Source organism: Panthera leo, chromosome C1 (assembly GCF_018350215.1).
Source record: "Panthera leo isolate Ple1 chromosome C1, P.leo_Ple1_pat1.1, whole genome shotgun sequence".
In the NCBI taxonomy this organism is placed as follows: Eukaryota; Metazoa; Chordata; class Mammalia; order Carnivora; family Felidae; genus Panthera; species Panthera leo.
The window spans coordinates 118247102-118274934 of NC_056686.1; the positions used below are offsets into that span (position 1 = coordinate 118247102).

The following is a 27833-nucleotide window of genomic DNA, read 5'->3' on the forward strand; positions in this document are numbered from 1 at the left end:
TGCGTTTGCTCCTTCTGCCTTTCAGAGAACAGGGGTCGCAGCCACATCTGCAGTGTGCAGGGGCACAGCTCTCCAGGGCAGCCATGGGACCAACGTCCTGGGGAAGTTGGTAACAGGGCAGAGACGCAGCACAAGGGGCCAAAGGAAGCCATCTCAGCCCTGATCCCTGAGGATCAACACCATCCAGGGCACCTGGGAGCTTATTAGAAATGCACAGGTTCGGCTTCATCCCAGATCCGTGACTCAGAGCTGCGTTTGAACAAGATCCACATGCGCTCCTGTGCACATTCTAGTTTGAGAAGCACTGCAGCTCTCACCTGCATTCAAGGCTGCAGCCTTCTGACAGCAGCACAGATGCCGCCCCCTCCAGGAAGCCTTCCAGGAAGGGGCTTCGGATGCCCCTTTCGCATCCCCCCTCCTCTGCATCCTGCCACCGCCACCACGTTGTCACCTGGATCTCCTCCATGTCCTTCCTTGCCTGTTGCTGAAGATCTTCATGTCTACCCTTCCTCAGAGGTGAGCTCTAGCCCAGATCATTCTGTACTCACCTTGCATATTGCCTCAGAGCAAGCACCAGTCAGAAGGCTCACTGAGCCAATGAGCGAATGAGTGGGCAGGTGATCGGCGGGACAGAAATGAAAGCCTGAAGTTCACAGAAGGTTAGGGGTTTATTTCTGTTGCTTCTTAGACAAGCCCTACAAGGTTTCAAACACAAAATACACAGACTGTTTCAATGGCATTGATTTTAAACCTCAGACCATGGCATTTAGGACTTCTGGAGCACATTGGTTCAGGCACTTTTGTACCCAGAGGCACATAGAATTTACCAGGCTGAAAGGGAATGACCCACTCTCATGGGGGGTGCTGTTGCCAGCTGCCTGGTGAGGTAGGGAAGAGCAGCAGACACCAGATCAAGGCCCAACACACAGCCCCCCCCGCCTTTCATGAGTCGACTGTCCAGTTGGTGGGTGGCCAGGTCCCCTGCTGCACCTGTTCCCTCCTGCCACCCCCACCTTGGAACCATTTTCTTCTCTTAGGAGCACCTGCAGCAGGAGGTGGACGGGGAAGGGGAGGGAGCATGCTGGATTTTGCCGTGTGTCAGCATCTTTGGTATAAGGAAATTCCCTGGGCCCAGGGAGGAGGGTCAGAGAAGGAAGGCCACCAGTACTGCCTGGGGTTGGAGATCCTGGTGGATCCCAGTCGCCCATGTTCTCCTTGCTTCCAATCAGCAGGACACTGAAGGGCCCTCATTGTGTTAAGCAAATGCTGGAATCTGTGCTTCGCCTGCCTCCTTTTCAGCGAGCATCTCCGAGGATCACGGCGCCGCTTCGTGGGGGCCCATGTGGAAGGCAAACTTCTGCAGCTCAGCCTTGCAGGAGCAGAAGGAAAACATCTGCAGGAAGCAGACAACTTCGCCTGCGCCACCTTCCCTCCATCAGTCACCGGCCTAATGAGATACTCTTGCACTTGGCTTTTTTTTTTTTTTCCCACCCCCTTTTCACTAAAGGACCCTAATGCGTTCTGCAGACATGAGCTCATGAAGCCTCTCTGGGGGAGGCAGGGGCACCCTCTTCTCGTAGCGCTGTCTTGCCAGCCTTTGCTGGCTCGACCGTGCTCCTAAGATACCTGTGGCCCAGAAGACCCACACTCCCCATTTGGAGCAGAGGTCAGTGTTTGTCTCACTCATGTCTTCCGTTGGGACCCTGTCCCCTCTGTGGCTACAAGTCCTTTTTTTTTTTTTTTTTTTTTTTTTTTGGTGGAGAGGACAGATCATCCTGGTTCTGGGGTCGGGGGGGCTCAGCCAAGAACAGCTATTTATCCACAGGGGAAATCACAGCAGTTTCAGTAGGAACCAGCAAGGGTTGGCATGGGCTTCGAGGACACGTGTCCTGCAGCCCTGGTTGGGGTCCAGCCTCTTGTGCTTTGGGGCAGCAGTCTGACGAGTTTGCAGCTTTGGTAGAAAAGACCCTCCCAACTATTCTGAGTGTAACTGACTGGGGTTGGTGATCCTTGGGGTCACCATCGCCCATGTGCTCCCTGTTTTCCCTGGAGCAGTGTGGAACTTGGAGCCAGTGAGGTTTTCTGGCAGGTTCTCTGCCTGGCAGCAGCAGAGGGCATCTGATGAGGTCCCAAGGTTTTTCCACAGGACCAGTTCAGCGGGGACAGTCCTTCGGTGCCCTGGGCAGGTCTGAGAAAAGCCTCAGCTGTGATGCTGAGGGCTGTCTGCTATGTTTCCCCCTCCCCCTCGAACTGATTTCCAGAGGGCCTGCTCTGGGCCTTCCTAAGAGATATCCAAACTAATGATCTGAAAGGTGAGAAGGCACAGTGGTTTGAAGAACAGTCATCACCAACTTAAAGGAGGGGAAAAAAATTACCCTTGTTCTCAAGACGGTTCATTAGTGGCTCCTACGCGGAGGTGACTTCACACTCCCGCAGGAGGATCAATGTGTAGCCGCTGTGGTGACTTCTGACTTTCAGGAAAAAAAAAAAAAAAATCTCCCCAGCTCAAGGAGGATTAGAGGGGACAGCTTCGGCCCCGACCCCGCAAAGGACTCATCTTTAATTTGCTCCCAGGGCACAGACACCAGGCTCACCCCCCAGGGTCCTAGCAACCGCCTGACCTCCTGCTGCCGCCGAAGGTGAATGAGGGAGGAGCCCACCCCCTGCTCGCTGGCGACCCTTCCACCCTGTGATCCCATGAGGCTCCAGGCAGAGCTCTTATCTGCCCCCTTTGGGCTCCAACTCGACAAAAGCCTTGGGAAAGCAGCAAAAAGGGAGTGGGACACAAATGGATGGAATCCACCAAGGTACGAGCCTCTTACTGCCTTTTCTGTGCAAAGAGTGTGTGTCTATTTCTGCAGAGATCACAACACTGTGAGCTGCTGTTCTAACATCTGGCCCTTGCTTTTAAATCTACAAGTTGAAATCTCAGGGGCTCAACTCTTTAAGTATAAATGCAAATCCTGTTATATATATATATGTGTATATATATATATGAAATATACATGAACATATATATCACACACACGTGTGTGTGTGCCATTCTGAATGTTGCCACCTACACTGGTGTCCCAGGAATTCAGACCTCACACCACCAATGTGTGCACCATTTCACCATCCTGCTCGATCGAGAAAAGCAGCCCCGGCAGGCCCAGGGCACTGTCCTGCCTGTGTCTGGTTTCTGGGGCCAGAGGCAGGCACCTCACACGTGGCTCGTCTTCTGGGCCAGGGCGTGGTCCATCGGCAGCATAAACTTGGCGGCACCGTCCTTCTCCCAGCCCCTCCGGATTCTGGAGAGTCTGCGGCTGAAGCAGGGCAGCAGGAACAGAGCTTTGGCCAGGATAACGACACAGGGCACCAGCAGCGTGAGCGTGAAGGTGGGAGGCAGGTAGAACTTGTAATGGCTGTCTTCGAAGGCACGGGTCCAGCCGTAGGTGAGCGTGTGGAGGGTGCTCAGCACGAGGGCCACGAAGCCCAGGGTGGACTGCGGAAGAAAGGAAGGATGGAGTTAGGGCCAGGGGGATGACAGACACAGACAGACAAAGGCTCACTGGCTTGCCTGGCAGAGGGGAAGGAAGGCAGGGGTTGCCTTGGTAGTCAAGACTCTGGGTTCCAGTCCCAGCCCCATGACCCCCTCTCTGCATGATCTTACTACTACTCCCTGAACTCTCTGAGCCTCAGTTTCCCCAACGGAAAAATGACAATCATGCCTCCAGCCTGCAGGTGTGTAGGGACTGACTGAATCATGAGCATCTGATAAAGTGAGGCGGTTTCTTCCCCAAACTGTGTTATTCTGGCAGCCACCAGAGGACTTCGATGGAATGCAGTTCAAAGACGTTTAAAAACATTGTACTAGTTTTGCTCATATTTCAACGTATCTTAGAGTACCAGGTGTCTCCCAGCATACCAAAGCCATAGTTTCACAAATAATAATTGGCCTAAGATGAGGGGAGATAAAAAGGTGAACTGGTTTTAGGTTGATTTAAACACAAAGTGACAAGCGTACTTGGCAGGTGGCTTTGGCACCAGTCGTGAGAGTGGCTCAAGAGGCCTGCGGGCCGGGTCACCTGACGCTATTTGTGAAGCCCTAGGCTTGATGGGTACCGGTCCCTCCCCTCCAGTCCACGCCCCGACTCACGAACACCTCAGCGGGAAACCCCACTAGGGCACTCTCCTGCCTGGAAGGGGATGCGCAGAGATGGAGACTGTCACGAACCTAAACAGAAGCTGCGGCCCGTAAATAGCTGGGAAGTGCTGATCTGTAGCTCTAGCCTCGGACTCTGTGGCAGGTCAAGTTCTTGTGGACGACAAATGAGGTGTTCCAGAGTCTACTGTTGGTGGTATAGTCTCGCATGACACTGTGACCCCGGGCAAGCCACTAAATCAGCCTCAGTGGGAAGTCCGTGCTTCCCAAAGCTGGAGCTGGAGATGTGGAGGAAGCGCTGTATGGATCGGCGTTCTGCAGCCCCCCAGATGAGGCCGGGGTGACGGACAGCACAGGGCACCAAGGGTTAGGGCTTCATGGCAGGTGGGGGGGAGAGGCACTGGGCGGTACTGAGGAACCACCGAGAGATTTGGGGCAGGAGAGCCCTGTGTTCATTGCATAAGGGATGAAAATAGCAGGGACCTATCAAGCAGTGCACACATTTGCATTTTCTCCAAGGAGAGCCTGTAAGGGTTTAATTGAAATGCGGCAGTATGACGGTCCCTCAGGGTACTCTTTATGGGTTGCTTTTGAGCTTTCCACGGGGAAGCTACAATTGGGCCTCCTGGATTTCCTTCCAGCCCAGCTTGTCAGCATCGATCCAGGGGTTTGGTTGAGAGACGGTCTTGTCCGCACACCCCTCAGGCACAGCTCGAAGTGGGTCCAATTCTGCTACCGTGCCTCATTCTCGCTCCTCCCTAGCGCGGGGGGACGCCTTGCTGATATCCACTCCAGTACGGACACCAAAGATGTGACACCTCAGTATGCGAAAGAACATTGTTTGGGAGAACTGCTTACAGTACTTCTCTGAAGAAACAAACATTTTCTAATGACCAGCCACTATATGTTCATAGAGAGGTTCCCAAGCACAGCATTCTTGAGCCCTGAAAAATACTAGTTGCCGGAAGACCCCCAGTTTCTCTCCTCCTAGGCATCTCTGGTTTTCCTTAGCTTTTAACCACTTCAAGGATGTCTTTATCCCATCTTTAACAATTTCCTGGCTCAACACAGCCTGTTGGGAAAAGCCATCGTTGGATCTGTGCTACTCCCCACAGTCAGGTCAAATTAAAATGGTCAGTCCCCAAAGTGGAAGGCTCCCCGCCTGCGAGTCACAGCCAAATCCTCGTCACTTCCAGATGTATCTATCAAGAACGCCAAATCTCTTAGCAACTTCTGAACCACACCAACTTTTTCTTAGTTCTGATCTACTGATATTGAAGACTGGGGTTACAAAGGTCTCCAGCACTGAGAAAATATTTGGAATTCATATCCGCAATACATAGAGAACTCCTAAACTCAACAACGGAATACCAAATGACACAGGGGCACCTGGGCGGTTCAGTTGATTAAGCGTCCGACTCTTGATTTCGGCTCAAGTGATGCTCTTACGGGTCGTGAGTTCGAGCCCTGCGTCAGGCTCTGTGCTGACGGTGCACAGCCTGCTTGGGATTCCCTCTCTCTCTCCTTACCCCGTTCACGCTCAAATAAACTTTAAAAAGAAAAAGAAAACCAAACAACCCGATTCAAAAATAGGCAAAGTACTTGAACAGAAGTTTCTCCAAAGAAGATCTCTGAATGGGCAATAAGCAATGGAAGAGATGTTCTGCATCACTGATCATTAGAGAAATGCAAATCCAACCACAGTATGTTGCCTCGTGCCTGTTAGAATGGCTACCATCAAAAAACCAGAAAACAAGTGTTGAAAGTATATGGAGAAATGTGAGACCTCGTGCACCGTGGGTGGGAATATGAAAGGCTGCAGCTGCTATGGAAGACAGGAGGGAGGTTCCTCAATAAATTAAAAATACAATTACCATGGGCTCCAGCACTCTCACTTCTGGTATACACCCCCAAAGGACTACGAGCAGGGTCCTGAAGAGATTGGTATATACCCCATGCTGGTACCAGCACTGTGCCCGATAGCCAAAATGCAAGAGCAGCCCGAGCGTCCACCAACAGATGAATCGATAGGCAAAGTGTCATCACTCTAAACAGTGGAATATTATTCAGCCTTTAAAAAGGAAGGCAGTTTTGGGGCACCTGGGTGGCTCAAGTTGGTCAAGCGCCTGACTCTTGATTTCGGCTCAGGTCACAATCTCATGGTCTGTGAGATCGAGCTCCCGCTTCAGGCTCCTCGCTGCCAGCGCTGAGCCTGCTTGGGATTCTCTCCCTCTCTCTCCCCCGTTTGTGCTCTCTCTCTCTCAAAATAAATAAATAAATGAACATTAAAAAAAGTGAAAAGGGGGGCGCCTGGGTGGCTCAGTTGGTTAAGCGGCCGACTTTGTCTCAGGTCATGATCTCGCGGTCTGTGAGTTTGAGCCCCGCATCGGGCTCTGCGCTGACAGCTCGGAGCCTGAAGCCTGTTTCAGATTCTGTGTCTCCCTCTCTCTGACCCTCCCCTGTTCATGCTCTGTCTCTCCCTGTCTCAAAAATAAATAAAACGTTAAAAAAAATTTTTTTTTTTTAAAAATGAAAAGGAAGGTAGTTTTGACACCTGCTCTGCCATGGACGAACCCCGAGGACATGATGCTAAGTGAAATGAGCCCGTCACAAAAAGACAAATACTACATCAGGGCACTTCTGTGAGGCAGTAAAAGTCAGAGACGGTGGAGTGGTGATTGCCAGGGGCTGGGGGTGTGGGCAGTGGGGAGTTAGTGATTAATGGGGACATGGGGTCAGTGTTGCAAGATGAAAAGACCCGTGGAGATGGATGGTGGGGAGGGTTGCACCGCAGCGTGGATGTACTTAATATCACTGAACTGAACATTTAAAACTGGTTAAGAGAGTAAATTTTGTGTTATTTCACTACAATTTAAAAAAAAAAAATTGAGGGGGAAGGAAAAGCCCCCAACACAGACCATCAGGAAAAAATCTTGAACAAGCCAGACGCCATGCTGGGGTCCCTCAACCAGCTCCCCAGCCCCAAACTGTTGCTTGCCTAACTCAGGTGGATTTACTGGGCTTTGCTCAGATGCCTGGGAAGTGCCTTTTACCCCTGAGTCTGGGACTGTGGTTTTCAGATCTGGTTACATGGTAAGATCGCCTGGGGGGCTGGGGAATAATATGAATGCCCACGCCTGGCCCGGAAATGCAGACTAGATTGGTTTGGGGTGGGGCTGAGGCATCTTTAGCTTTTAGAAATTCAGTGATGATGCTCCTGTGCGGGGGGGACTAAGAACAACTAATTTAGGAGACTCTCATCACCCAAGCCTTTCTAGCGTCAGGTCGAGAAGTCCCTGTGTGCCCTCTGCCCAGGCTATTTGATTAGGGTCAACCTGGCCCTACACCTGCCTTCCACAAAGATCCACTGAGGCCTTGATGGGCCCCCACTCTGCACTGTGGGGTTGCCCCAGATGCTGCAGCAATGAGAACCCACCCAGGCCCAGGAACCTAGCCCCTGTAGCCCCAGTGAGGCCTCAGGTCTCCCTCAGTGACATGCCCCGAAGCTCCCTACCCACGTGGGCCACCACCCCCAGCTCCTAGTTTGGAGTAATGGATTGTGCTGGGCATGTGTACATGCACTGGGAGGGCCCAGAGATGCTGCTCCTGCTCATACGTCCTCATCCTTTTGCCATCCAAAATTCCATGCTGACAGATGGCAGCAAGCCCCAGCCTCGGGCTAATGGTTTACAGGGAGGGCTGAAAGTCAAAGACCAGCCAGTAACAAAGGGCCTCTTGACTTTCCAGTCCCAATGGGACGCCTGGATGATTCCAGCGAGTCTGTTCTCCTAAAACTCTCTGTCCTTGGGAACAGTCTGAAGATCCCACACACTGCCCCTATCCCAACAACGCCTGTATTCCCCAAGCTAAAGCCATTTATATTATACGTAAGCTCATTAGCAAAAAAGAAACAGCCAGATTGTCAGTGGTTTCTGCTGGTGCTCAGTTACTGTGGCACAGAGGGGCTTTGGCCAACTGCTCACAAAGCCGGGGTCAGAGCTGGTCTCTGTCATTATTTCAGGCTGGTGGCCGGAGTGGGCAAGGTCACAGGAAGCTCCCCTACCTTTGGGGCCGACCTGGGCTTCTAAGAGCAGAACCCCGATTTCTCTGTCCAGGTGGGCTGCATTGATCCGGGTATTTTGCCACCTAACGTCTACCTGGCTTAGTAAGAGCAGTTAGCACAGCTGAGACCAAACCAAAGCAATAACAACAGCAAACAAAATTCAAAACTTTGAAAACAGTCCTAGGACCAAAAGGATAAACACAGGTCACTGCTCTGGAGTCAACACACCGTTTTGGTGACTCTTAGCTAAATAAACCATAGACCCAGGAGGCAGGCCAAGCCCATTGAGAACCATGGCTCTCCATGGTCAGTTTCTTTCTTTCTTTCCTTCCTTCCTCTCTCTCTCTTTTCTTTCTTTCTTTTTTTTTTTTAACATTTATTATTTTTGAGAGAGAGAGAGAGACAATGCAAGCTGGGGAGGGGCAGAGTGGAGGGACAGAGGATCTGAAGCAGGCTCCGTGCTGACAGCAGCCAGCCCGATGTGGGGCTCGAACTCACGAACTGTGAGATCATGACCTGATCGGACCTGAGTCAGACACTCAACTGGCCGAGCCACCCAGGCGCCCCTCCAACAGCCAGTTTCTAAGCCTTAGTACCCTGCGGTGGTTATGTGTGGCAGCGGAAGGAGATGGGAGTGCTAATCTTATGGGGAAGGTTGCAACTTATCTCAAAACTCATTCAGCCGCTACTAAATACATGTATCGTGCATTTGACGTGTCCTCAGCTCACACCTTCCCGAGGACCACAGGAGGGGGGCAGACATAAATGGGGACACTGATGCTCTGACAGGCTAAGAAACTATCTCACGGGGCAGCCACAGTCTAGGTCAGGGGTGGTCTGGGTATCTATTTCTCCAAGGGAGTTCTGGGACTCCAAACTTTGTGATGGAGGCTTACGGGAACCATCACATTTTTCATTACTGCTCAGTACACAACCACGTATGCAAACATGACTATTGGAAAAAATATCTATCCGGGGAACATGCAAGGCACTCTGACATTCTGTAACATCCTATTTCGTTTGTAAAAAGCTGGTTGCGATCCACCAAATTGATTTCGTGACCCACCGGTGAGAATCGACCCCAGTTTGCCAACACTGCCCTGGACCATTCGGACCCCCAGGGCTGGAGTGTCTCGGCATCTCGTGAACTCAGAAATGGGTGGTTGGTAGCTTCGTCAGGGAGAGTGGAGATGTGGCCACACGCCCCAAGCATAATAGCAAAATGCTTTTTGTTTTCTTCCACATATCACCCCCACGGTGGCTCAGGACACCTCTGTAGGCATTAACCCCATCTTCTAAGAGTGTAAAGCGAGGCTTGGGGGAGGGCGCGGGTCATCGGCCCCCAGCTCGAGCTGGGACAGGGGGAGGCAGAGCTAGACCCCGGGCTCCGCGCGCTGACGGTTTGCACTCTTGGGAGACAGAGCGTTTGATTTTCTGGACGGAACGCGGGCGTTTGACTTCCACAAGTAAAACCCTGCCATTGTTACCTACCCATCTCCTGGCCTCGCAACCCCCCTGCTCTTGCAGTGACAGAGGGGCTTCCATATTTAGATTTCAACTCTTAAATATGTAAAGTCGAGCGCGGCTGCCAAGGTTCCGGGCACCTTTTGCTAACAAAATCAAATCCTCTGGCTTTCTCCGGCAGCCAGAGCCGGGGCCTGTAATCTACAGCTGCTTAACGGAGCAACTTGCTGGTGAGGGGGGCAACCCGCCATCTGTTTTAATTGTGGATGAACCCCGCACCCCAGGATACTCCGGGCAGGAACGGAAAAATCCTAGATTTGGGTGTGCGCCACATGAGGATTAGTGGCAGATAAATAAAATTCCTTTCTCCCCCCTCCGATGCTGGCCTGCGTCAGCCCCGAGTACTCCTCTGGGGACCTCTGGAGATGAGCAGAGCCAGGGAGATTCAGAAACATCCACTTAAAAAACAAAACAAAACAAAACCACCACAACTTTGTTTTGTTCTAGGGTATGTAAGCGTCCCCAGTCAGGAACAATTAATTTGGATTACGTAAGAGCACTGCTCTTATGATCCCTCTGCTTATCCTGTACCATGTCCTCGCCACACAGACAGGATGTGTGACAGATTTTTTGTTGATAATGGGGGTGGATAGGATAGCTGTTCTCTGCCCTGATACAGTATCGATGGCAGAACCCAGCATTAGTCAGCACCTATCCACGGAGGGGATGAGTTAATCCACCAACACATGGGGGCTGACCGCGTACTTTGTGCAGAGAACAGTGGGAGATGCCAAAGAAAGATAAAAAAAAAAAATGTCCCCGTCTCAGTTGTCCTTTCAGTTGCAACGCGGCTATGCCTGTCTTGTTCCCTGTCACATCACAGACCTAACACGACGCCTGGCATGCAGTAGGCGCTCAATAAGTATTTGCTGAACTAATACAGGTGCAAAGACCCTGTGCCGTCAGCGGCATCTCCTCAACTGTGTTTGCTGCAGCGTAAGTAACCGTTATCTGAAAAATCACAACAAAAAAACAAGACAAAACAAAAAAAGAAAAAGAAAAAAACAAAAAACGGGGGAGGGAAGGGGCTAATGGTGAAATAAGTCAAGGTGGGTGTCTTGTAGACGTTACCGGAATCTCTGCTGGGTCAAAGTGCACTGTGAGGCTCTTAGGGGAAGGCAAATCTTTTCTCAAATTTATTTGACAAGAGACCTCCTTTCCTCTGGAGTTTTCAGAGGAACGGTGGTCCTTTGGGAAATGCTGTGTTTTACCCCCTATACCCTGGTGAACCTCATGTTCACCTCCTCTTTGCCCTGTGTGAATCAAGGGCCTAAAGGGGACAGCAGGGCCAGGTTGAGATGATGTTGCTGGGTGGCCGGCTAGGCTCACTCACTGGCTCACTGATCCCAGCTAGACGGGCGAGACGCTCAAGGATTGTGGAAACTGAGAATGTTTTAGCCCAGGGTTCAGTGTTCTGTCGTCTAAATTTTTCTTCTTTTTTAAAAAAAAAAAAAAATTATTTACTTTTGAGAGGGATGGGGGGCAGGGGAGGGGCAAACAGAGAGGGAGAGAGACTCCCAAGCAGACTGTGCGCTGTATCTCACCAACTGTGAGATCGTGAGCTGAGCCGAAATCAAGACCCTTAACCGACTGAGCCACCCCGGCGTCCCTGTTGTCTGATTTTGTCACGCGCCTACACCCGGCTTCCCCAGATGTCATGAGGACGGAGCTTCGTCTGCACCCCCTTTATCAAGAGACTAGGCTGAGCCCTCAAGGCCCCGGGAGGCCCTGGCATCTGACTGAACTGTCCTGTTGCACACATTGTGAAAGCCGAGGCGGTTCCCAGAAGGGAAGGTGCTTGCACACGAGGGTCGGGGCCAACGTAAGCTGAGGAAGTGAGCTAGGGCTCACTAGCGCAGGCAGAACTACCTTACCTGAACGAAGCTGAACTCCCTCCAGTTAAGCGAGTTTGCAATGGATGGCAGTGAGGTGACGGCCAGCAGGGACAGTGTGCCGAGGGCCAGCACTCCCAGGGAGAGGTATATCTCCATCCTCCAGACTTCCTCCTCAATCCACAGGTGGCTCTTGTTGGCCAAGACCTAATGGAGATGGAAGAAAAACCGTGAGCACAGTGGCAGAGGTCGGTGGCCTGGGGCGTGGGCGAGCTGGGGTTTTAGGACTGGAGACACACCATGCTAGCTAACGTGCCCGCCACACTCAACGTGCGCCTGGTCCTGTTCGAAGTGCTTCTTAGGCATCAGCTCCCCCAATTTACAACGCCACAAGGTAGGGGTCGCTGTGATCCCCACTTTATAGATGAGGGAAAATGAGGCACAAGGATCACGTAACTTTGCCAAGGTGACACACGGTAGTGGACGGCGGGGCTGGGATTAGGACCCGGGCAGTCTGGGTCTCGGCTTTCACAAAGCTTCCCGGGGCCCATGAAGCAGCACAGTCACGTGAGCTAACAGCAAGGGGTCCGAGAAGTCAGTAAGACATACAGACCCTTCAAACATGACCATATCACGTGGTTTTCCGGCAACCAGATCCCCCAAAGGAAGGAAGAGCTCTGCTAGCTTGGAATCCCTTCAGCCAGATGGGTTCATGCCTCCGCTGCCTGGCTCCCCTTCCAGACTGTCTTACCCTCGACCCTTTACCTTCCTGTTCCCCCAAGCTGCCCCGGCCACTGGCTTCCGCTGAGGGCACGCACACAAAGACATGCAGAGACACTAAAGCCCTCAGCGCTTCCCGACTCAAAGCCACCAGCTACCATCTTCCACTCTGTCCCCCATTTCTGCCCAAGGAATACAGCTTTGGCTCAACCATTGTGCCAGGCAACAGGGATGGACATCCATCGCCAAGCAATGAGCACGTATGAAGCACCTGCTGTGTGCTGTGCCCTGGGCTGCCGGGAGCAAGGGTACCTGCCCTCACGGAGCTCTGGGATCCCCCGCGGAGCTCAAAGGACACACGCATCAGGGAGGCCTGCAGGGCCCAGAGACTTCTCCCCCCCAACTCCCCACGTGGAGTGCCCGCGTGCCTGCCACGCCATGAATAGCACACACGAGGAAGCTTCCATTAAGGTCCTCGCAGCAGAACCGTCATTTTCCATCTAGACCAGGTAGCAGAGTTCCTGGAAGTCAAGGTGTTCTCTGAGAAGCACCACGAAATGCCACTGCTTTCGTGCTACAGCTGCAGACCGAGGAACAGTATTTTCTGTCAGGAAATGTGACTCTGCCTCAGCCGGCAGGTCTCTGCTGTGCAAAACAGAATGACTCATACAGGTTTTTGAGACACTATTTCAGCAGGAAAGAAAAAAATGACCCAAGTCCAGTTACCAGAGACAATATTAAAAATGAATCTGGTGAGGGGTGCCTGGGTGGCTCAGCGGATTGAGCGTCTGACTTCAGCTCAGGTCATGATCTCACAGTTCGTGGGTTTGAGCCCCGCATCGGGCTCTGTGCTGACAGCTCGGAGCCCGCATCGGATTCTGTGTCTCCCTCTCTCTCTCTCTCTGCCCCACCCCTCCTTGCTCTCTGTCTCTCAAAACTGAATAAACATTAAAAAAAATAAAATAAAAAAAATCTGGTGAGCTGAGCAAAATGGCTGAAAACCTGATAGGACAAAGTTTAAAGAAACCTAGAAAATGCCATCCTCCCCCCTGCCTCCCCCGGTGCTTTTCCTGCAGTTGAGAAACATGATTGCCTCTGTTCTATTTTAGGGCCGGTTGGCTCACACTGGTGTCTTTAAGCCACTAAGGGACCAGGAGTCCGGGACCCAGGTTCTCGTCCTGACCACTAGTTGTATGTGACTGGCCAGTCCCAGCTCTGGGCCTCTGTTTCTCCGCTGAGGGCTAGAAGAGGCCACGTCTGAAATCCCACGACTGTGCTTGTGTACTGAGCACGTGTCAGCATTTGCCAGAAGGGTCTGACCGCTACTACCCTGCAGAGGGCGGAGAGGTCCCCCCGCGTCATGGGCTCCGAGTCTTACTCACACCTTCGCAGTGTTGACAACTGCCACCGAGTAAAGTCATCTCCCTGTAAGTTGTTTGTTCTTCAGATACACCTCATTAGTCATTCCTTTCTGCGTTTCGGTAAAATCAGGCAGTTAATGTCATAAGTCAGAGTCTGGATGATTACACACACATACCACACTTGCTTGCAAAATGTCTTGTGTTTTTCCTCTGATATTTCCACTCTGCAGTGACTCTGCGAAGCGGAGGGGTGAGGTGGGCAGGGGAGCAATGGATGGCGAGGAACCTGCATGAGGACCTGTATCCCGGCTGCCTTCTATAGCCTGTGGGATTTTTTTTTTAATTTTTTTAATGTTTGAGAGATAGAGCACGAGCAGGGGAGGGGCAGAGAGAGAGGGGGAGACACAGAATCCGAAGCCAGCTCCAGCCTCTGAGCTGTCAGCACAGAAGAGCCCGACGCGGGGCTCGAACTTGCGAACCACGAGATCACGACCTGAGCCGAAGCCAGACGCTTAACCGACTGAGCCACCCGGGCGCCCCCTAGCCTGTGGGATTCTTAACCAACCTCCTGGGCCACTGTGCTGTATCTGGTGGGCTCCCCAGTGACCAGTGTCACACACGACTGCCTGGAATATAGATTCGACAGCTCCTCATTCCCCTGGTAGTTCTCCCACGTTTACTGCTAACCCAGTTGGCCACCTTGAGAATGACCAAGGTAGTGCCTGCCAGCAAGGGATGGAATGGTGGCGTTCACACGTGGGGATTCCTTTCCCTGCGCGTTGAAGGCTAGATCCTGAAGGACCCAGGGGCAGGAGGACCAGTGAGGCTGTGGCTGAAGTCCCTCTCCACGTCCCAAGGGTGGGCGGTGGGTGGGAAGAGGGTGGTGCTGACCACCAGCCAAACTCAGAGAAGGGGGAGGCAGGGTGTGAAAGGCAGCCTTTGGCAGTGGGAGAATGGCTTCGATCTCAAGGCTGGCATTCCTGCCGATGCTGCCACTAGGGGGCAGTCATGAGACCCTCGGCAGTCTCTTCCTGGCTAATCACACCGCTGTCTCTCACTTTGTTTATTGCAGGGGAAAAAAGGATGATGTTTGTGAAATGAGTAGCCTGTGACTGACGCACAGTAGGTGATTAGTAAAATAAATGGCTGTGCTGTTGCTTTTAATGGCAGCGAGGCAGTTACATTACTTCTTGACCTACCTACACTCAATGTGTCCTCCTCCTAAGAGATGCCTAGTATTGGCTTCATAGTGGCACAGACATGCACCGGGAATCTGTGTTAGGAACCGTGGACCTCAAGGGGTGGAAGACCCAGTCGTGGAACTGAGTGGGGGCAGAAGACAGACCTGTAAATGAGTGATTACAAAGGAGTGCATGATAATAACCCTAGAAGTGTGGACGAAATACAACAGATTACAAAGGTGGGTGTGGGTGAGACAGGCAGGCAGGGGGAGCTTAACAGAGGTTGGGTGTTAAAGGAAGAATAAAAGGGGGGCGCCTGGGTGGCTCAGTCGGTTGGGTGTCCGACTTCAGCTCAGGTCATGATCTCGCAGTCTGTGAGTTCGAGGCCCGCGTCGGGCTCTGTACTGACAGCTTGGAGCCTGGAGCCTGCCTCGGATTCTGTGTCTCCCTCTCTCTCTGTCCCTCCCCTGCTCATGCTCTGTCTCTCTCTCTCTCTCAAAAATAAATAAAAACATTTAAAAAAAAATAAAGGAAGAATAAAAGGAGCGCCTGGGTGGCTCAGTCGGTTGAGTGTCTGTCTGACTTCGGCTCAGGTGATGATCTCACAGTTTGTGAGTTTGAGCCCCTTGTCGGGCTCTGTACTGACAGCTTGGAGCCTGGAGCCTGCCTCGGATTCTGTGTCTCCCTCGCTCTCTGCCCCTCCCCAGCTCATGCTCTGTCTCTCTCTCTCTCTCTCTCTCTCTCTCTCAAAAAACAGAGAAACATTAAAAAAATAAATAAATAAAGGAATAAAAGTTCGTCAGACTGTCGAGGTGTCCCAGGGTGGGGAGTCTGGGCTAGGAGGAATGAGCTCTGCCCACTCGGAGGACAACATGGGACCTGAGTGTCACAGGAGCAGCGGGGAGAGAGCACAGCTGTGCTGTGAGGAGTCTATCATTATCCCGAGGACAGTGCAGGACCATTGAGCGCTTTTCAGCAGGGACACGGCTAAGACGCAAATTTTAGACTCTCTAACAGCCTGGACTAGGTTTGGGGCGAGGGGAAGAAGAAAACAGTTGTGTGGGTTAAACATTTCCTCTGATATCGATTTTGATCTTGAAACGCACTTCTAGGGAACCACACAAGCAAATCAGAAAGCGCTATGCAAATATTAATTATTAGGTGATACTACTTTCCACAAACACGGTCTCGGGGGCTTTCTCTACAGCTGGGATGTAGCTCTGCTTCCAAATCTGCAGACTCCGGGGATGGAAGGGACCCCTGCAGAGTCTCCCGTGTCCCGGCTAATGTGGTCCCTTTCTCCAGAGGCCCAGTAGGGCAGCCGAGGTGGTGACCGCCTGCCTGCCTGGAGGCCCCGAGAGGATGGCCCCTGAGGACAGGCTGGAAAAGCCACAGATCAGGCAAGAGCCTGGCAAGAACAGGCAAGAGGCAGAACAGCCTCAGCCCTCAGCCCTCCATCTCAGAGCCGGGGGGCGTGGCTGACCCACAGACTATCCAGCCTCTACTCCAACAACCCCAGGTTCAGGAGACCCACCACTTCCGGGCTGCTCTGTGTCAACCCCTCACCTCCATCTAACCCCCCCCCCCCTCCCCAACATACTCTGCCAGCCCTGGCTTTGCCCTCCAGAACTCTGTAGGACAATGTAAAGCCCCTTTGCATGACAGGCCTTCACCGTCTCCAAGTGATCGTGTCCTATGGGAGTGATGGTTGCCTGGCAACCTCTGTCGGGGACCTGCAGCCCTACAGGGCTGTGGACCTCGGGAAAATTACCTTGCACGTGCCCCTCTGCACTCTGGTATTTGCATGGTGGCAAAACTGGGTTAACGTAATATCAAGCGGAGCCTTGGCGGGGCAGAGAATTTAGAGTGGCAATCAGAGGGTGGACGGGGGTACAGCGGGCGCAGGGGTTTACCCGGGGCTCTAGGAGGGAGGAGGCATCACCTTCTTCTCCACCCACTGCTTGAAGCACCTGCCACCCGTTGCGGGCAGCAAACACGGTGCCAGTCCCCGAGGAGCCGTGCAGAGCATCCTGCCGAGCAGGCTGGCTCATTTTAGAAGAAAATCTCATCAAAGAGCATCAAAAACATTAGCACTGGGAGGGGCCTCACGACATCAGGGCCTTGAGGACAAAAGAGGGACTGTGACTTGCTGAAGGTCAAAGTCTTTGTGCTAAAGAGTGATGCTGGGGGCCAAAGAGTTTAGGACTCTGGCCTTCAGGCCTCCACGCCACCCCATGTCAGCTATGGCAAGGGACCAGACTGTCTTACTCCCTCCTGGGGCCCCAGGGCCTGGTAGAGCTGGTGCTCAGGGAATGAATGAATGACCTGAGTTCTGAAATCATTTGCTCAACTGTGAATTCGGATTTATTTTCCCCACAGGAAGCAGGAAGGGTATGAGCATGGGTCCGCAGAATGGCCGGATCTGAATCCCAGGCTGTGTGACTCTGTCAAGCTACATAACCTCTCTGTGCCTCACTTTTCTCATCCATAAAATAAGGGTAGTATGTAGCCCCTGCCTTACAGGAATAAGGGTTAAATGAATTCACGGTATGTAAAGCGCTTAGAATGGTACCTGGAACATAGCACGCTCTTCTTAAGGGTTTGTGACTATTGTTTTTTTCCCTTTTTCTCATTTCTAGTGGGTGTATTGCTTCTCTGCCTGAAATCTGGGGTTCTTCCTTTCCCTTAGGAAAGCCTAAGCCCACAGGCACAATGATGCCAGGTGTCTGTGGGTGGGGAAGAACCATGGCATCTGAGAAGCTGCCAGCAGGGAAGCAGGGGCCCCCAGAGGAATAAAAGCTGGGATCTGTGGTTCTCTGGAAGCGGCCCAGCCTTGCCTCCAGCTCCTGCTCTGGGGAGGTGGCCGCATGGCAGGGAAGGGCCCGGCCCTGGTAAGATCCCTGCATCCCAAGCAGCAACAGAAACTTCAGGGGCTACCTGGGCTGAAGGAAAGGTGGATGAAAAGTATCTCCCCGGCACTTGGGCCAAACTCCGTTGAGTGACGAGTGGCCTACGGTGGGAAGGAACCCGTGTCCCTGGCTGGGGGCGGGGGACTGGAGGTCGAATCAAGCAGATGGGGGAAAATAAAGAAAAGCGGTATTGCTTTATAGACCTGAGCTTGGAACTCAGAACCAGGCCCTGTGAGCTTGTAAACCAGGAGGGAGCAGCAGGGGGCCCTTTTCTGTGGGTACAGGTGCCAGCTGACCCTGCCTGTGTTGCTACCCGGCTTGGCCTGAGGGCCCCTCCATTCCCAGGGGAATCCTTCTGGCAAAAAAGCACCACGTGGGTTTCCTAAATGAATGAAATTGAGCACGCCCCTCCCTCCCCCCAAAACACCTTGCTCCTGCAGCCTTCCTCACCTCCGCTGACTGGCAACTGCATCAGTCCAGATGCTCCGGCTAAAACCTCGGAGTCATCCCTGACCACCCCACATACCCTGAAACCGACAGGCTTCCAAACTCTGTGTACTCTGGCTTCAAAATATGCTCTCAGTACTTTCGTGCCCCCGGCTGCTCCCACCCCACTCCAAGCCCCTACGGACTCCCGTCTGGGTTCCCGTGCAGCTTCCCGACGGGTCTCTCAGCACCTGCCTTTGACCCCCTCTATGAAAGTTGTTCTCCGTGCCGCATGGACAACAGGCCGTGAGTGAGACCGGTAAAACGTCAGGCAGATCACCTCCCCTACCCAGAACCCCTCGTCGGCTCCCGGTTTCACCCAGAGTCTAAGGCCAAAGCCCCTCCTTGGCCTTCGGGGCCTCCCTGGTCTGGCTTCAACATCTCAGGCCTGGCCCACCCCCCGCTGCGCTGGGCTTCCCCCAGGTTCCCCAAATGCGCCAGGAAGCTCGCCCACGGGAGGGCCTCTGTGCTCGCTACCCCCTGGGCCGGCCGCCACTGGCCACTCCCCCCTCCTTTCGTCTCTGCTCGCCTGTCGCCCCCCTCTCGGCAAGGCCTCCCCTGCCCACCTTTTTAAAGCTGTGCTCCACTCTACTCCCTGCCCGGCTTTTCTCCTCAGCCTCCCCTGCCTGGCGCCGTGGCCGCCGGCTTTGGGACTCTCCCCGACCCTCGGCATCGCGCAGCGGGGCCAGAACCGGCCGAGGGCGGCTGGCGGGCGCCGTACCTGTTTGATGGCGAGGTTGACCACCTCGTAGCGGTTAACGCGGCCCAGGGGCAGGCAGAAGCTGTAGAGAGCGTGCAGGGCGGCGCAGAGGAAGCTGAGGAGGCCCAGCTGCTTGCGGTGCTGCAGCCAGTGGTCCAGCCAGTCGGGGAAGCGGCGGTACTTGGTGCCCCGGCGCAGCTGCAGGGCGGCCGCCAGCACGCCGGGCAGGTACACCAGCGACAGCAGCACGTAGGCCACGCATGGCAGCGTCGTGTTGACCACGGACACGGGGAGCTTGTAGAACTTGCTCTTGCCATCCCGCACGTAGGGCTGCAGGACGTCGCGGATGAAGTTGTAGACGTAGAAGAAGGTGAAGAGGCCCAGGGCCAGGAGGGCGGGCACCTTCCAGCCCGGGAGGAGGCGCAGGGGCATGGCCTCCACCTCCCGGGCCGAGGCCAGGGACCCCATGTCCACGGGCATGAAGCCCATGGCCCGTACCACCTCCGAGACAGCACGCTTGGCTTCCGGCTGGTCGCTGCACATGGGCACCTGTGGGGAGGCGGGGGCGGGGGGCGGGGGATCAGATCGGGTCACGGGCCCCGGGGGCGGCCGGGGCCTCCGAGAGCGTCTCAGCCAAACTCCTCACTAAGCGGCTGAGGGAACCGAGGCCAGGGAACCACAGAAGGTGTCTCTGACTCCCGGGCCAGGGTCTTTCCTCGGCCCCCTATAGCCTCCCAGCTCCCCCGCTCCAGCACGCCCCCTACGTAAAGAGAGAACCCAGGGCTCACCTGACAGTGAGCATTTCGTCCGGTTCATTGCCATCAGCAACTGCAAGCACCGTGCCCCCCTAGGCAGCCCTCCAGGGGTCCCTGGAACGGGTGCTTTGAGAACGGTGGTCTGCTCTGGGGGTCGCCCACTACTTGGGCTTTGCATGTGGCCCAGAGCATGCAGCTGTGGTTGCAGCTGCATCCCTCGGTCCACAGTGTCCCCTTCGATGGTGTCCCTCGGCCCCCTGTGGCCCTCAGCCAGCCCACGAGCCAGCCCCAGCCTCGTCGCCCACGGCTTCCCACCATGAGCTCCCCGTGGGCAAATGTGCGCTAATGAGCGTCCTCAGATCTCTGAACACCGTGGCCTTGCTGACACTATTATGGTCGGTCTGGTCCACCAACACTGCCTCAGCCCCTACTATGGGCCAGGCTTTACACAGGCAGCCCTCAAGCCTGTAGGTTAGCACGTCCCCATCTTTCAGATGAGGAAACTACGGTCCAGAAGCATCATTTCTCACCTCTGTACCTTTGCAGGTTGTCCCCTCAGCCTGGAATGTCCTCCCTGCTCCCTGAACCTGACAACATGAAGCGGGACCGAGCCAAAGCTGACCTTGAAGTCTACCCCAGTTCTGTTCCCTGCAGGCCCTGCCACCCAGCCCTCACCCGCTGTCCCTTGCCTAGCCACACGTGGGAGTCCCATGACGCAGGCTGTAGGTAGGGTGCTTCAGTCGGGGGTAGAGAGACACCTGTGGGCTCTCCCACAGGCTGGCACAGAGCTGGGCAGAGAAGGCATCTGAGCCGGACAAATTGGTAGAGGTTCTCACACTAGAGCCAGACATCCTTCCTCCAGGAAAATGGAGGTGGCCTCTTGGCGTTTAAAACCACCTCATCTTCACAAAAGCCCCTCCTGCCAAGAACTGTATGCAGCTTTGGCCATTTCCTGGAGCCATTTTCCACCTCTAGACAAAACCTACTATTGACAATTCTGAGAAACCGACTCAGTTCTTGGAAGCTCTTGGAATCAAAGAGCTGAAGTTTGGGACTTGCCTGCTTCCTCAGAACCTGGCACATAAATGTGTTACTTTCCTAAGTCCACTCTCAGAGCAAAGTCTCTCCTCTCCTCGACTCCAAGTAGTCAAAAGAAAGCCATCAACCTCTTCCTCTTGGCCCACTGGGAAATCAAATTGTCACAGAAGAACGAACATGGATTTCAGATCCATATGAACTCGGTTCACACCCAGCTCTCCAGCTGTGGGACTTGGTGTAAGTAAGTTAATTGACATTCATGAGCCTCAGTTTCCCGCTCTGTAAAATGGAACTTTGCAGCGACGGGAGGCGGGCTGAGATAATGCGCGTAAAGAGCCTGGCATACCGAGGGCCCTCGACAAATGTTAGCCACTTATATTTACTGTGATGATGGTAGGTATTCCCCTGGCACCTACCTGCCTGTTCCCATCCCTCGGGCCGGACTGCAGGGTCCAGGCAGAGATAACGTTGAAGGCCTTCACCACCGTGCAGGTGGGGAAGAGGGAAGCCAGGTACTCAGCATTGGACTCGTGGTGCCGAAGGTGCTCCTGCTCTGTGGGGTTGCTCACATCCACGAGGATCTTGCCAGCCAGCTGGTCACTGAGACCGCACAGTGAGGAGTAGTGCTCCCGGAACATGGCCACAAAGATGACATCAGGGGACTCCACTGCATCCGCCTGGAAAGTCACTTGTGCGGCCGAGGGGAACAGCCCGGCCGTGCGTTTGGGGTTGCGGCTTCCCACCACCACACTGAAGCCAGAGCTCACCAGGCGTGCGGCCAGGGAGCGGGCGAAGTCTCCGCTGCCCAGGATCCCCACCTTGGGGGCCTCACTGGGGACCTCAGCAAGGCTCCCATCACTGTCCAGCAGGTGGCGGCTGATCAGCGGCTTGTCCATCTCTCCTGACATCTTGGTGGCTGGAAAGAAAAACAGAACTTGATCAGCGGAGAGCTCCGATGACCGTCTTTCATAGCACCTTCCTCTTTCTTGTCCACTGTAACCACATGGTGGGAAAAGAATCCCCAACAGCCCTTCAGGAGTGTTAACATGTGCCAGCACAGAGGGACAAGCTGGGTGAGACCTAGCGCCTTCCCAGGGAGGGCCCAAACTCAGGAAGAAAGGGGAAGACCTCTGCCCTCCACCCTTTGGCCTTCATCCTGAACTGTTTCCTTGGGACAAATCTGCAAGCGTGCTGCGAGAGAAGCGTATAGAATTTCCATGAGGGGTGCCACACAGTGCCATCCTTCTTTTCAAAGGAGGGTGTGACGATTACCGCCCAGAAGGGACCCCCATCTCACCACCGCTGGGTGTTCTCTGATTACCAGGAAGGGCGATGTGTTCTTGCGCTTGTTTACATTTTGCATTCTGGGAAGGCACCTCTGTGCTCTTCCTTGAGGAGAGGATGAGCAGCTTGAAGGCAGGGGGACCTCATCTTATTTGACTTTGGGTCTCCCCATTGGTCACACGGCCTGGTACAGAGATGGTGCTCAATGTTTGCTGAATGAATGAGTGAACACTGAAATCCTACTCTCAGGGGGTAGAACGGGAGTGAGACATGACAGTGAGTGGGGCCCTGAGATCTCCTTTACTGAGCCTGACATATGAGAGAACATGGGGGAAAACCCGGACTTGGGCCAGAAGCTTTCTAGTAAACTTGGATAAGGGAACATTCTGCTGTCATTGTCACCAACTTTTTTTTTTTTTAAGTTTATTTATTGTGAGAGAAAGCATGAGTGTGCGAGCAGGGGAGGGGCAGAGAGAGAGACAGGAGAGAGAATTCCAAGCGGGCTCCGTGGTGTCAGCGTGGAGCCCAACGCGGGGCTCGATCCCAAGAACCGTGAGATGGTGACCCGAGCCAAAATTAAGAGTCGGATGCTTACCTGACTGGGCCACCTAGCTTCCCCTGTCACCGACTTCTAACTGAAATTTGCAATTTCCCTCAAGTATGAATGTTCGTAGCAAAACACAATAGTATTAGCAGGACCTGTGAGGTTGTCACCAGTACTGGCCGGTGTCATATCCCAAGTTTAATTGTGAAAGAGTTCTTCAAATACTATTTAAGCTTTTCACTAACTTAAAATCATAGTACCTATGAGCTCCTAAACATATAAAGCAAATATTAACAGATGTGAAGGGAGAAATAGACGGCAATACAATAACGATAGGGGACTGCGCTATCCCGCTTTCATCAATGGATGCAGACAGAAAATCAGTACAGAAACTGGACTTGAACTATACTTCAGACCAAATAAACCCAACACACACACACAGAGCGTCCCATCCAACAGCAACAGAATACAAGTTTTCTTCACATATCCACAGAATATCCTCCAGGATGGATCATGTTAAGTCATAAAACAAGTCCTACAAATTTAAGAAGATTTAAATCATATAAAGCATCTTTTCTGTATTTTTTTAATGTTTACTTATTTTTGAGAGAGAGAGAGAGAGAGAGAGAGAGCAGGGAGGGGCAGAGAGAGAGAGAGAGAGAAAGACACGGAATCCCAAGCAGGCTCCAGGCTCCGAGCTGTCAGCACAGAGCTGGACGCGGGGCTCGAACCCGTGAACCGTGAGATCGTGACCTGAGCCGAAGGCGGACGCTCCACCGACGGAGTCACCTGGGCGCCCCTGTTTCTTTTCTGCCCACAATGGCCTGTAACTGGAAAACTGGAAGATTCACAAGAAAGTGGAAACGAAGCAATGCACTCCTGAACAACCGATGAGAAGAAATCAAAAGGGAAATCCAAAAAATCTTGAAACAAATTAAAATGGAAGCTCAGCACACCCAACTTATGGGATGCAGCGAAAGCAGCTCTAAGAGGGATGTTTGTAGCTTGATGCCACCTTATGAAAAAAGAAAGTTCTCAAACAACCTACCTTTACACCTCAAGGAACTGGAAAAAGAGTAAGAAAGTCCAAAGTTCTAGCAGGGAGAAATAAATAATAAAATTCAGAGTAGAAACAAATAAAATAGAGGCTAGAAAAAGAATAGAAAAGATCAACAAAACTAAGACCTGGTTTTTTTTTTTTTTTCAAAAGACAAACAAAATTGACCAAATTTTAGCTACACTAAGAAAAAATAAGAGGGGCGCCTGGGTGGCTCAGTCGGGTGAGTGTCCGACTTCGGCTCAGGTCATGGGTGATCTTGAGGTTCCCGAGTTCGAGACCCGTGTCGGGCTCTGTGCTGACGGCTCAGAGCCTGGAGCCTGCTTCGGATCCTGTGTCTCCTTCTCTCTCTGCCCCTCTCCCACTTGCACTCTGTCTCTCTCTCAAAAAATAAAAATAAAAATAAAAATAAAGAAAAAGAAAAAAAAAAAAAAAGAAGACTCCAAATAAAAAAATGAAAGGTACATTGCAACTGATACCACAGAAATACCAAAGATCATAAGAGACCATATTATGAACAATTATATGACAACAAATCGGACAACCCAAAGGAAATGAATACATTCCTAAAAACTTACAATTCACTAAGACTGAATCATGAAGAAATAGAAAGTCTGAACAAGCCAATAATGAGTAAGGTGACTGAATCAGTGGAAAAAAAAAACAAAACAAAACAAAAAAATCACCCAATAAAGAAAAGCCCAGGACTGGCTAGCTTCCCTGGTGAATTCCACCAAGTATTTCAAGATTTAATGCTTACCCTTCTCCAACTATTCTAGGTTCATTTTATGAGGCTTGTGTTACCCTGGTACCAAAGCCAGGTAAGCACACTATAAGAAAAGAAAATTACAGGCTGATATCCTTGATGAACACAGACGAAAAAATCCTCGACAAACTACTACCCAACTAAATTTAACAGCACATTAAGATGATCCCATACTTGGGACGCCTGGGTGGCTCCGTCGGTTAAGCGTCCGACTTCGGCTCAGGTCATGATCTCGCGATCTGTGAGTTCGAGCCCCGCGTCGGGCTCTGTGCTGATGGCTCAGAGCCTGGAGCCTGTTTCAGATTCTGTGTCTCCCTCTCTCTGATCCTCCCCCGTTCATGCTCTGTCTCTCTCTGTCTCAAAAATAAATAAACATTAAAAAAAAAAAAAAAAAAAAGATGATCCTATAGCACCATCAAATGAGATTCATTCCTGGGATGCAAAGATGGTTCAACATGCACAAACCAATAAATAAAATGTGATACCCATTAACAGAATGAAGGATAAAAATCATGTGGTCATAACAATAGATGCGAAAAAAAAGCATTTGACAAAAGTAAACATCCTTTTATGATAAAAACTCTCAAAAATATTGGTATTGAAGGAGTATACCTCCACATAATAAAAATTATATATGACAACCCCATACACAACATCATACTCAATAGTGAGAAGCTGAAGGCTTTTCCTCTAAGATCAGGAACAGGAAGGATGCCCCTCTTGCCACTTCTATTTAACATAGTACGAGATATCTTACCCAGAGAAGTTAGGCAAGAAAAAGACAGAAAAGGCATCCATTTTGGAAAGGAAGAAGTAAAATTTGTCTCTGTTTGCAGATCACATGATCCTACATATAGAAAACTCTAAAGACTCCATAAAAAAATCCTGTTAAAACTAAGAAACTAAATCTGTAAAGCTGCTGGATACAAAATCAACTTACAAAAATCAGTTGTGTTTCTTTTATTAGTTTATTTATTTATTTTGAGAGGGAGACAAGTGGGGAGGGCCAGAGAGAGAGGGAGAGAGAATCCTAAGCAGACTCCATGCTGTCAGCACAAAGCTGGAAGCACAGCTCGATCTCACCAATGGTGAGATCATGACCTGGGCTGAAATTGAGTCAGGCACTTAACCGACTGAGCCACCAGGCACCCAAGTTATGTTTCTAAGTGCTAACAATGAGCTAGCTGAAAAAGAAATTAGGGAAACAATTCCATTTACAATACCATCGAAAAGAATAAAATACTTAGGAATAAATTTTATCAAAAGGTGAAAGATCTGTATATAGAAAACTATGAAACAAGGACGAAAGAAATTCAAGACACAAATAAACAGAAAGATAGCCTATGTTCATGGATTGAAAGAATTAATGTTGTTAAAATGTCCATAGTACCCAAAGTGATCCATAGACTTAAAGCAATCACTATCAAAATTCCAATGGCATTTTTCACAGATATAGGAAAAACAATCCTAAGATTTGTATGGAACTGCAGAAGACCCCAATAGCTAAAGCAATCTTGAGCAAGAAGGACAAAGCTGGAGGCATCACACTTCTTGACTTCAAATTACATTACAAAGCTATAGCAATCAAAACAGTGTAATACTGGCATAAAAAGACACATAGATCAATGGAATGAAATAGAGTCCAGAAATAAACCCATGCATATAAGGTCAACTAATCTTCAACTGAGGTGCCAAGAATACTCAATGGGGAAAGGACAGTCTCTTCAATAAATGGTGCTAGGAAAACTGGATATACGCATGCAAAAGAATGAAACTAGACCCTTACCTCACACCATACACAGAAACCAACCTAAAATGGATTAAGGACTTACTCAAAAAGGATGTAAAACCTGAACTGTATAACTTCTAGAAGGAAACATGGGGAAAAGGCTCCTTGACATATGTCTTGGCAATGATTTTATTTTGTTTTGGTTTTTGACTTAATACCAAAGGCACAGGCAACAAAAGACAAATAAGTGGGATGACATCAAACTAAAAAGCCTTTGCACAGCAAAGGAAACAAAATGAAAAGGCAACCTATGGAATAGGATAAAATATTTCTAAACCATCTATCCAACATAGGAGTAATTTCCAAAATATGTAAGAACTCATACGACTCAGTAGTAAACAAAACAGGGGCTCCTGGGTGCCCCAGTTGGTTAAGCATCTGACTTCGGCTCAGGACATGACCTCACGGTTCGAGCCCCCCATTGGGCTCTGTGCTGACTGCTTAGAGCCCGAAGCCTGCTTGGGATTCTGTGTCTCCCCCTCTCGTCCCTCCTCTGCTTGCACTCTCTCTCTCTTTCTCAAAAATAATCATTTAAAAAAAATAGTAAACAAAACAAGACAACCTCCCCGACAAATAATTCAATTAAAAAATGGGCAAAGAACCTGAATAGACATTTTTCTAAAGATGGCTGACTATAGGAAAAGATGTTCAACATCACTAATCATCAGGGAATGTAAATCTAAACCACAATGACATATCTCCTCAAACCTGTTACAATGACTCTTATCAAAAAGTCAAAAGATAATCAATGTTTATGAGGATGTGCAGAGAAGGGAACCCTTGTGCACTGTTGGTGGGAACGTAAATTGGTGCAGTTATTATAGACAACAGCATAGAGGCTCCTCAAAATATTAGAAATAGAAATACTATATGATCCAGCAATCCATCTTCTGGGTATTTATCCAAAGGAAACAGAATCACTATCTCAAAGAGATATCTGCACCCCATGTTTATGGCATCACTATTAACAGTAGACAAGATACGGAAACAACCTAAGAGTCCACTGATGATGAATGGATAAAGGAAATATGGTATAGATACACAATGGAATATTATTCAACCTCAACAAAGAAGGAAACCCTGACATTTGTGTCAACATGGATGAGCCTGGAGGGCATTAACGCTACCTGAAGTAAGTCAACACAGAAGGACAAATGCTGCAAGATCTCATTTATATGTAGAATCCAAAAAGGCCAAACTTAGCAGCAGAAAGTAGAATGGTCACCAAAGGCTGGGAGGTGGGGAAGTGGGGAGTTGTGGGTCAAACGGCATTCATTCTCAGTTATCAAATGAACAAATTTGAGGGATCTAATGTCTAACATGGTGACTAACGTATAGTCGTATAACTGTATATATGTATATACTGTATGTGATCATATACCATAGTCCTATAACTGTATATACGTATATACTGTATATATGCGGTATTATATACTTGAAATTTGCTGAGGGGGCCCTCCAGTGTTCCCAATGCACACAAAACAATGCTAATTATATAAAATGGTGGCTATGTTAATGACCTTGACTGTGGTAATCACATCAGCATCTATGGATAGCAAAACATCACATTGTACACCTTGAATATATACAGTTTTGTCCATCATACCTCAATAGGGGTGGGAGAAAAAAATAGCATCATAATATCAGACCTGCCACCAGAGGTTGTTATTTAGTGTACTC

At 51.0% G+C, this 27833-nt stretch overlaps 1 protein-coding gene across 3 annotated transcripts in view; it reads right to left on the reverse strand.

Moving 5' to 3' along the window:
- Positions 1 to 649: 649 nt before the first annotated feature.
- STEAP3 (STEAP3 metalloreductase) overlaps positions 650 to 27833 on the reverse strand; it is a 51953-nt gene continuing 24769 nt past the window's right edge. For all 3 annotated transcript variants that reach the window (XM_042954225.1, XM_042954227.1, XM_042954226.1), the window contains exons 2-5: positions 21130 to 21629; positions 18942 to 19469; positions 11606 to 11770; positions 650 to 3484 (exon numbers count right to left, since the gene is read on the reverse strand). In XM_042954225.1, the coding sequence (XP_042810159.1) occupies positions 3203 to 3484; positions 11606 to 11770; positions 18942 to 19469; positions 21130 to 21621 (1467 nt within the window). In that variant the 5' untranslated portion in view covers positions 21622 to 21629 and the 3' untranslated portion in view covers positions 650 to 3202. The remainder of the gene's footprint in view (positions 3485 to 11605; positions 11771 to 18941; positions 19470 to 21129; positions 21630 to 27833) is intronic.